At 42.6% G+C, this 11,350-nt stretch overlaps 1 protein-coding gene across 1 annotated transcript in view; it reads right to left on the reverse strand.

Annotated features, from left to right (window-relative positions):
* gsg1l (gsg1-like) overlaps nt 1–3,016 on the reverse strand; it is a gene marked incomplete at both ends in the record, with an annotated part of 20,537 nt that extends 17,521 nt beyond the window's left edge. The window contains one exon of the mRNA XM_079281693.1: nt 2,728–3,016. Coding sequence (XP_079137819.1) covers nt 2,728–3,016 — 289 coding nt within the window. The remainder of the gene's footprint in view (nt 1–2,727) is intronic.
* Nucleotides 3,017–11,350: the final 8,334 nt, after the last annotated feature.

Here is an 11,350-nt window from a genome sequence, read left to right on the forward strand (position 1 = left end):
AAATCACAAACAGCTCATGTGGGATTTGAACCCCCAACCTTCTGACTGAAGAACAGTTTTCCACCAGCAGAGCTGTCTGAACGCTGGAAACTGTCTTTAATTGTTGAATTAAAGTGAAGATTCGGGGGGTTGCTCCATACTTGTGGGGCTTCACAGCAGGTTTCAGGTTATTTCATGGATAAATAAAAGTATGACGACATATTAATGGGCTTTAATTCTCGATCATTTCATCCTTTTTTAAATTTGCTATCAGGCCATCTTTGTATGAAAGGACACAAACATGTGACAGATATTATGAGATGGATTTTTCCTGATGAAATTGCCGTGAAAACATATGTTACGACCTTAAAAAGTGATTGAATTAAAACAACCAACCACAAATCAGTTTAAAGAAGGAAACAGATCATTTAGAGTCGAGCAGTAAAATAAAGATGAACTGGATTTAAATAATTGGCTCGACATCGTTTCAAATCACCAAAGGAAGTAAAATCCACAAACGTCGGCTCCATTAAATCAAGTCCATCATCACAGACTTGATGCAAAACAACGAGCTGCCTCATCTCTAAACTCAAACAGTCATTTATGAAACCACACGAGTGGATAAACGTTGGAGAGTTGCTTCAGTCACATCACACAGGACGCAGGAACTCCACCACATCTCCTCACGAGCGCTTTCTCTGATGACTCCTCTGCCTTTAGAGGCCCTGAACTCAACACAGGTGTGTTCAGGGCCTGAGGCTGATTAGACCGGAGCTCTGGCTCACGGTGGACCTGTGATGATGATGGTGATGATGATGATGGTGATGATGATGGTGGTGATGATGGGCTGCGCTCTGTTGGTCGTTCCTCTGCTGACGAGGTAAATGAGCTGCAGGTGGAGTTTGAGGATGACCTTGAATCTTCATCAGCTGATGATGAAACCGGCAGCAGGTGGTTCAACGTTCATCTGCTCGCTGCTTCTTCAGCAGAGACCGCGTTTGTATTCGTTTGTTGTTTACGCTGTTGGTGCACGTGCTGTTTTTTATTTTCTCTACATTTCACTTTGTTTACATGCAAATATTCACTTTTTTGTCCTCATTTCTGAAAAAGACAACTTTCCTACTAAGCTGTTTACATGGCTGATGGAAGTGAATATTCACTGTCCTTGTTCATATCCTTAAGCTGTTGATATCAAAGTCCTTCATATTGTTTCAAAGTAGGTTTGTGTTTCTGTTTAATATGAGCTTTTATTTTGGATATGCATCTCGGCGGACTGTTTGTTTGCGTGTAACTGCTGTAAAGACGTCATGTGTTGTAAACGGCAGTAAAAACCGTCAGCGACGATGTTTACTTGCACATTAATATTCCACTGTTATTCTGAATGTGACAATATTCTGAATTTAATTGATCTCATAAACATCATATTCTGTTTGTATATTGTAAAGGAGTTCTGAATGGATGATGTTCAGAGTAAAACGTGTGTGATATGTTGATATTGTTTCGGTTCTAGGATCATTCTTTGGACATGTACATGTGTATATATATACATATATATAAATATAGATATATATATATATATAGATACATGCATGTTACAGCTCATGCACCATCAGAGTCTCTCTCCTGCTGACCAGCAGCTCTGTGCGTTGAACACAAACAACCAGCCAACAGCTGGAGCTGCAGCAGAGATGACGTCAGAAGAACACGCTGAGAAACATCTGTCAGCTCCTGATGTTCACTTTGACATATTCAGACGTGATGAACGACGTGTGAGGACGTCGCCTCAGCAAACACAGAAGAGAAGGACGTCTACGTGATTCATGGTGTGAGGACGAGACGTGAGGTCTTCTTACGTTCATCAGACAGTTAAACACACAGCTGCATGTAAACGGGGATATGAGTGGAATATTCATTTTCATCATCCATGTAAACAGATTATTAGGAATATTGTCTTCTTCTAAATAAGGGCAACAACCTGAATATGTGGTGCATGTCACGTACTTCGTGGGAGGTCGATTCTAAACACGCTCCAACAAGCTGAATAATATCAACACGTCACACACGTCTTCATCACAAGATGATCCATTCAGAAGAAGACCTGACTCAGAATATCCACTTCATTCCAATTGAAGACAGAAAAGCAACGAATTGTCAAATTTGAGAAGCTGGAACCAGAACTTTTGGGGTATTTTTGCTTGAAAAATGACTCGAGCGATGAAAACAAAAATAGCTGCCAATTCATAGAACGTAGATCAAAAAATCAATGAATCCTTTCAGCTCTTAAGAAGCCTGTAGTTTCCATCCCTGCTGGTCATTATTCCTCCTATCTACAGTACAGTGAAGTAACACAGTGTTACGAGCACCATGAACGCACCAGAACAACCTCGAGAAAGCTCCTGAACACGAGGACAGAACCAAACAGAACTAATGCGTGAGATGAGCGCGAGCTTTACGCACAGAGATTAATGTCTCATTGTCTTCTGTTATTCAGGAGGGAAATCTCTCGGAATCACAAGTGCTCTGATTTAAAAGCCTTTAAACGAAACTAAACTTCTGGACAGAAAACAAAGAACAGCTGACGCACACGACGTTGAATAATTCCCTCGTGCTTACAGCCAGACGGGTCCCAAAGGCGCCTTCGACACATACGCGCTGGTCTTAAAAGAGATTTATATTTGGAACAACTTGCTGTGGTCTTTAGCTGCATGAACTCGTCTGTTTTGTGAGGTACCGAGCCTCCGGACCCACCTGGCCCGTGGATGTTCTCCTCGCAGGAGTACCAGATGCCGGTGTGGAAGCGGCGGAAGAGGAAGCGGTCGTCCCCGGTCTCCCAGCTGTAGTGCACCTTGTTCTGGTCCGTCTCGTTCACGCCGTAGTCGATGCAGTTGTGGCGCCGCTGCTTGCTGCAGTTGGGCTTGGGGACGCGCTGGGTGCCCTCGCACCAGTACGTGGTGATGAAGGCGGTGGTGGAGAAGAACAGCGCCAACAGGTTCAGACCCACGGACAGCAGCGCGCGACATTTCCGCGTCGTCTTCATGGTCTTCGGGGGGAAAAAAGTTCCTCCGAGAGAGGAGGCGGCGGTCAGAGGAGGAGCGGCATGGCGCGGAGACGCACTGAGGAAATGTACGCGCGTCCCTGGTCCCCTCTGTGAGTCCGTTTGTCCTCAGAGCGGAGAGACGTGACAGGTGGTCCGGAATCCCCCGACACAGAAATCTTCCATCTCCTTCAGAACCGCATCCCAGACACCCAGACCTGCTCCCAGACCTGCTCCCAGACCTGCTCCCAGACCGGTACCCAGCATCACCGACAGAGCGATCACTGCTCTCTCTCTGTCTCTCTCTCTCTCTCTCGCTCTCTCGCGCTCCTGCGTCATAGCCGTGACCGGACTGTTCTCATTACAAAGACACACAGAGAGCGATAAATGTCATTATCATCATAACAAATATTTAAAATGTCTGCTTATTTTGACTCTTTCAACAGTAGTAGTGCAGAGTTTAGTTCTTGCATTTTTTAAAACATTTTTAACAGAAATCTGGGAATGTTAAATGATCTGGTGTCACATTGAACATCCTATGACATTTAATGGAAGCAGGGCTGCAGCTTAACACATATATTCATTGCCGTTCATGTTCTCTAATCATTCAGTCTGTAAAATGAAGAATGATGCCTCATCGCCTTTTCCCTAAAATCAAAGTTGACGTCATGAAATTGTCCAAAACCAACAAATATCCAGTTTATTATAATGTAAGACAGAAAGCAGTAAATCCTCATATTTTAGAAGCTGGTATTTAGAGAAATGACTGAAGTGATTATTGTCCGTCCAGTATAATCTTTTAATTATTACTGAAAGAAAACAATCAGTAAAACATGAATCTTCTCAGCTGTTTATGTTTATGGGGATTATTATTATTATAATAAAGCCACATGACTATGAGTATGATCCCACATAATGCACATCACATGACCGACTGGATGTTTAGCAGAGCTTCATACGTCACGTCTTGTTTTTATAAAATGTTTCAACATGCAAAGTCTGAGCTCAAACATCAACGAGGTGACGACAAAATCCGCCACGGAATGAAGATGAAAGATGTATTTTGGTTGTTAGGGAAACCCCGGTCCACCGCGACGGGCCGATACATCCGAGCGAATGGAGCGCACCTCTCTGTCCTTTGTTTTTCCCGCTGTGATGGGGAACGAGGAGAACGTGGAGAAAAAACGGATCCTTTAAAGAAATCCTTCAAAGAGATCCTTCAAAGAGATCCTTTAAAGAGATCCTTCAAAGAGATCCTTTAAAGAGATCCTTCAAAGAGATCCTTCAAAGAGATCCTTTAAATAGATCCTTCAAAGAGATCCTTTAAAGAGATCCTTCAAAGAGATCCTTCAAAGAGATCCTTTAAAGAGATCCTTAAAAGAGATCCTTTAAAGAGATCCTTTAAAGAGATCCTTCAAAGAGATCCTTTAAAGAGATCCTTCAAAGAGATCCTTCAAATAGATCCTTTAAAGAGATCCTTCAAATAGATCCTTCAAAGAGATCCTTCAAAGAGATCCTTTAAAGAGATCCTTCAAATAGATCCTTCAAAGAGATCCTTCAAAGAGATCCTTCAAAGGGATCCTTCAAAGAGATCCTTTAAAGAGATCCTTCAAAGAGATCCTTCAAAGAGATCCTTTAAAGAGATCCTTCAAGGAGATCCTTCAAAGAGATCCTTTGTTATTGTGTGATTCTGGTAAGTTTAGATTCACCAAAGTCACACAATAACACCAACCAACCAACCAACTAACTAACTAACCAACCAATCGAGGCAGCAGAAGACCGGGACCTCCCGAGAGGTTAAATCACTGTTTTCTTTGTTTTTGTTGGTTGCAACAAAAACAAAAACAGAATTTACAGATAGCGATTTGCAGATGATTGTCCTCATTTTAAACTGTTCCATGAATCATCGGACCGCTGAATAATCGACATCGTATTTGTTCCTCTGCAGACTCTGAACTCCATGGTGTCGGATTGTTAAACCGTTGCTGTCTGATCCAGGATCAGGCCTCAGCGCTCCCATAACATCTTGCATAATGGATCAAAAGTAATTTCCTTCATCCAGACTGGCCGTGTGAATTTATAACTTGTGTTTAATAAAATGTGGGCCGACGTGCACAAGAGCAAAGCAGATCAACATGTTTACAGGCTGTTCACAACAAAACACATCCACCTCGTGCATCTCTGTGTTAGAGGCTCTGGCTCTCACTGTCTCCTCATTCATCTCAAAGATGAATAACATATCTGACATTCATGAGGAGAAAAGTCATTTAAAAAATAACCGCCATCTTTCTTTAAATCTTCTTTCTTCCTTCTTTTCCTTCTTTTCCTTCTTTTCCTTATTTTCCTTCTTTTCCTTCTTCATGATGAAATGAAAGTTTGAGAAGAAACCGACGACCAAACTCATGAGATGAATGTGAGTTTAAATGTGAATTTTATGAAATGATGACAATCTATAAAGGACTAAATCTATTAAAATGTTTCGACTCCTCTGGTCTATGAGAAAATGACTCTTCTTCTCTCTTGATTTATTACCTCAGTAAACATTGTAAACATGAGTTTATGTCTCAATCTCTAGTTTCAAGTCTTCTTCAATACAGCATGATGTTCATTTAGTACATTATGCTCCATTTAGAGTCACACAGACCATAAAGCAGGGGATGCTTTAGGGCGGGGCTACACAGTGATTGACAGGTCTCTACCAGAGCGTCTCTACATCACTCCTCAGTCCAGATATGGTCACTTCCTGTTCACTGGTTGATAAAAGTCAAGATGACGACTAGATGGCCAAACTTGAGGCTTCATAACGTAAGTCCACAAAACAGTGACTCATTAAAGAGCTGCAGCAAAAAAAGATCTTTTGTCCTGCTTCTTATTTCCTTCCCACTCTTCTGAAGTACTTCTGAAGTACTTCTGAAGTACTTTCACTGCTTTACTTTTATTTCATTGCATTTTGAATGCAGCACTTTTACTTGCCTTTACTTGAGTAAATGATCCTCTTTGCTGTTGCTGGTCATTTTGTCGGGAGCGATACCTCCCTCTCACTCGCAGCAGCTAAATAAATAAATAAAAAACAGCAGTTTGCAGTGAAAATAACCTGCAAATCAATTCCACGCTCAGCAGATTCCTCCTGCTCCTGTTTTTCCAATTAAGTGTCTGGATGGGTGGAAAACACGGGGTGGGGGGGGGGGTTGTCTGAGGGAGCTAAGTTGTTTATTTCGGCCAGTAAATGACATTTATGCAAATTCCCAGAGGATAGATGGCTGACAGAGGTGTGTGTGGCGTGTCAATGCAGACGTAGTAAAAGGCTGGATTAGGTGTCGCTGCTGAGTCTTGACAACCGGAGTCGAAGGGACCACATGATGTGCAAGTTAGAGACTGAAATAATAAAATAATAAAAACCACGCAGACAGGTGAGCTCATACGTTTGTTACGATGAAGAAAATAAAGCTTATTCTGGTCCTTTCAGGAGAATATTGAGTGAATGAAAATACACAGGCCTGAGTATTATTTTGAGATATTTTAATATGAAAATCAACCTGAAACAGTAAAAGTGACGGCGAACATTCTCCTCCAGAGGAAATCACACTTATACGTATAAGGCGAACACAAACAAAAGCTAATGTCTTTCGTATTTCACCATCTTTTCCAAAACCTAACTCGTATTTCACCATCTTTTCCTAAACCTAGTATTTCACGATCTTTTCCTAAAACTAGTATTTCACGATCTTTTCCTAAACCTAACTAGTATTTCACGATCTTTTCCCAAACCTAACTCGTATTTCACGATCTTTTCATAAACCTAACTAGTATTTCACGATCTTTTCCTAAACCTAACTAGTATTTCACGATCTTTTCCTAAACCTAACTCGTATTTCACGATCTTTTCCTAAAGCTAACTAGTATTTCACGTTCTTTTCCTAAACCTAACTAGTATTTCACGATCTTTTCCCAAACCTAACTCGTATTTCACGATCTTTTCCTAAACCTAACTAGTATTTCACGATCTTTTCCTAAACCTAACTAAGTATTTCACGATCTTTTCCTAAAACTAACTAGTATTTCACGATCTTTTCCTAAACCTAACTAGTATTTCACGATCTTTTCCTAAACCTAACTCGTATTTCACGATCTTTTCCTAAAGCTAACTAGTATTTCACGTTCTTTTCCTAAACCTAACTAGTATTTCACGATATTTTCCCAAACCTAACTCGTATTTCACGATCTTTTCCTAAAGCTAACTAGTATTTCACGATCTTTTCCTAAACCTAACTAGTATTTCACGATCTTTTCCTAAACCTAACTAGTATTTCATGATCTTTTCCTAAGCTAACTAGTATTTCACGATCTTTTCCTAAAGCTAACTAGTATTTCACGATCTTTTCCTAAACCTAACTAAGTAGTTTCCCGTGAAGACGGAAGTTTATTTTGAAAATAATGTAATGAGTGTAAAATGAAACGTGTTGGCGGCCTTTTGTAGGAAAACGCGTAACACATAAAACAAGTAACGTTTTCGTAACACATACAAATCGTTGTGAGGACACGTAGCACAAGCTCGGAAAAAGCGACCTCGTCGTGGAAAACAACCTTTAGTTTCTTTCATCGTGGCCTAATATTCGCGTTCTGTGTGAAAGTACAACAGTTTGAAAACATCTGTCGCCTCGGTGTGTAAAGCCTGCAGAAAGCTTGTGTTTCCTCTCAGAAACAGCTGGTCAACCTGAAGGTTTTTAAAGAGAGAATGAGATTAAAAGAGAAACACAGCAGCGCTTTGTTAATCCTCTCTGGGACTGACTTCCCTAAGCTGCAGAGGAGCTGTGTGTGGATGCATGAATATCAGTCCATCTGTCTGTCTGCTGGCCTCTCAACACACTATAACTGTATTCAGTGTGTGTGTGTGTGTGTGTGTGTGTGTGTTTGCCTGATTTCCCCTCGGTAAAGAGCTGTGGCTGTGTGCTAACCTGCAGCTCATTATACCCTCTGCTGAAGCTCCTCTTCGTGCCTCCCTCTCCTAATCTGATGGGACTTTCTGTCCATCTATCCGTCTCCGCCAGCCGTCCGTATCGGGGTTCCACCAAAATTACTTTCTGAAGGCCAAAGGCCGGTGTTTTCATTATCTTAAGCCGTTTTCTCCCACTGGTTTTATGCCAAAAAGTCGCCCCCCCCCCCCCCCCAAATTACAAACAGTTCCGCTGAGATGTTTTATTCTTGTGGAAGAGGAGAAAGCCCCTGAATATGAATTCAAACTATGATATTTAAAGATATGTATCAGTGTGACTGGGGGGTTTGTGCAAGGACGTTGTTTTTAGGTGGAGGAACCAGTGCGACACAAATAAATGTAAACTAATGATGCAAACTAAATGCCGCCGGCTGTGGGAGTCCAAACCAAACAGATTATGTTGATGGTTTTAGTTGGTGCCACTGAACTTTTGTTAGCTTTAAAAAGGTTGATGGGAGAAGCAGAAACACAGAGCAACGAGACTAGAGACGGGACATTATGGGATGGTTTTGGGCTAATTCAGGGCAGCACATGTGGATTCATCTGGAGGTGAAAATAGTCTGCAGACAAATGTGCTTTCCTCCTGTTCGTTGGACAAAAACTGAAGTGACAATAGAACGCTGTCAGAGCAGAAAGGTTAGCTCATCCCGCGTTACTGCGACCCCCCCCCTTTCCAGTTTCTGTCCCTCAAGCCGTCAAATAAAGGCAAAAATGCTAAAATAATAATAAAAAAAGACAATGTTCAGCTGTTTAAGGCATTCCAGCAAGTTGTAGAGACAACATTCACATATTATGACTTCTTAAAATTACAAGGAACTTTCATTCTCTGTTGATTTTGTTGGTCCTTGTGGACTAAAGTGGTCGTGTTTCTGAGCACCAGAGTTCCTTTAGAGCAGTGGTTCTCAACTGGTCTGGCTGCAGGACCCACCATCACCCCAGGACCCACGACCCAAATTATATAATTTATATATTCAAATTGTATATATATAATTTGGGTATATCATATTCAAGAAGTCTAGTAAACTGTCAAATCAAATAAAGAAAGTACACATCAATTATATTTTAACAAATATTCTAATTTTTCAAATTGAACTGGATGGATTATAAATAATCCATAGAAATACATGAATAAATGTTCTTCTCATTTCAAGTAAAATAACGGCTGGATTCAAGAATAAATTATGTAACACAATTCATTTTAGATAAATTATGTTCACTGAATTGCGCTGCAGCTTTATATTCAGTTCATTCAGTGTGAAGTGAAAAAGCCACGATATTATATTTTTCTCATCTTCTGAAAAGAGAAAGTAGTGTTGGAAGAATTCACCTCTATGAGTCTGTCCAGTCAGAGTCTGATGTCTCTGGTCTCTCTGGACATTTTCTCTTTTGGAGATCGTCCTATGATTTGACTTTCACAACTCAACAGTCCTGCTCTGCTCTCTGTATCCTCGTCTCTCCCCGTGTGTGGAGGATCTGGGTCTGTCCACGGTGGACCGGTCTCTGCTGGAGGATCTGGGTCTGTCCACGGTGGACCGGTCTCTGCTGGAGGATCTGGGTCTGTCCACGGTGGACCGGTCTCTGCTGGAGGATCTGGGTCTGTCCACGGTGGACCGGTCTCTGCTGGAGGATCTGGGTCTGTCCACGGTGGACCGGTCTCTGCTGGAGGATCTGGGTCTGTCCACGGTGGACCGGTCTCTGCTGGAGGATCTGGGTCTGTCCACGGTGGACCGGTCTCTGCTGGAGGATCTGGGTCTGTCCACGGTGGACCGGTCTCTGCTGGAGGATCTGGGTCTGTCCACGGTGGACCGGTCTCTGCTGGAGGATCTGGGTCTGTCCACGGTGGACCGGTCTCTGCCGGAGGATCTGGGTCTGTTCACGGTGGACCGGTCTCTGCTGGAGGATCTGGGTCTGTCCACGGTGGACTGGTCTCTGCTGGAGGATCTGGGTCTGTCCACGGTAGACCGGTCTCTGCTGGAGGATCTGGGTCTGTCCACGGTGGACCGGTCTCTGCTGGAGTCTGAGCTGAAGGAGGTTCTGGTGAAGCTGCATGAGTTCATCTGGTTTCACCAGAATCCGACCCGGTGGCTCCGATGACGAGCTTTAAGAACAACTCTATAAACAGACCATCCTCTCTCTGATGGTCTCTGTACTGATGGAGGTCTCATAGAGGACCAGCATGAAGCTCTGGATCCAGGACCTTCATGCCTCAGCAGGACCAGTGTGTTGATGAGCTGGGTTTGGCAGCTTCTAACCTGCTGCAGAATAAGTTGGTGGTGTTGTGACGTCCGTGTGACTCCAGCAATCAATCCACTCAGAGACGGAGCAAAGACCTTCAAATCACTGAAGCCATGATTTAGTTTCACGCTCCGGCGTTGGTGACACAGATGAGATGTTTCTCAGTGAGCCGCGTCGATACTGTTGTGTTTGTTATAACAGCAGCAGAAAAGCCTCATGACATTCACATCAGACGCACAGAGTCTAAACTCTCTGCTGAAGCCAATGCAGAAGAATGTACTCTCATCTCTTCCTTTAACGCCATCTTTTCACTTCTGTGTCTTTTATTATGTAGAGCATGAAAAAAACATGAAGGGAACGTTAAAGAGAAACTTGAGTTTTTTGTACCATTTTTCAAGAATTGAAATCAAAGACTTTTCCTCTCAAATTCTGGTCACAAATGTGTGTTAGTGATCGCTTAGTTTTTGCCGAGATAATCCGTCCACCTGACGTGTTGCGTATCGAGGTCAAACAGGTGAGCAGAGGGATCTTCACAGTCAAAGGCCACTCTAGATGGTTTGATCTTCAGGAAAGCCGCTCTGAACGATGGATTACAGATCACTACAGGATTCATCCGTCACGAAAAAACATTGGCTGGTTTCAAATGATCTTGCAGGTGAATGTGTGGCTCATCGGTGGGCAAAGTTGGAGACGGGCGGTAGAGAAACAAACTGGTGGACATTCCTGCAGTCAGCATTGTGTTTGGTGAGAGAACTGAAGATTTTATGCTGCTTTCCAACTTCCCACCTCAAAGAGTTCCAGGTGCACGAAACCAAACAAGCTGCAGGAGAGCAGTGAAGGGCCAGGCATGAAGCGCACGGTCCGCCGCTGCCTTTTACTGTGAAGATCCCTCCGCTCACCTGTGCACCAATCATGCAGTTTGATCAGCAGCTTGGGCGCAACACCTGTCAGGTAGATGGGTTATCTCACTAACGGAATTCTAGAGAAATGAGCCTTTCGTGCTTTTATTTCACCGTGTGAAGAACGGGAGGAAAAATAAAAAGGTTGACATTTCTGTTCAGTGTAGACTATTTTATTTCTTCTTTGATTATTTATTTTGTGATTTATTT

This window comes from Melanostigma gelatinosum, assembly GCF_949748355.1.
Source record: "Melanostigma gelatinosum genome assembly, chromosome: 13".
NCBI classification, from domain to species: Eukaryota; Metazoa; Chordata; class Actinopteri; order Perciformes; family Zoarcidae; genus Melanostigma; species Melanostigma gelatinosum.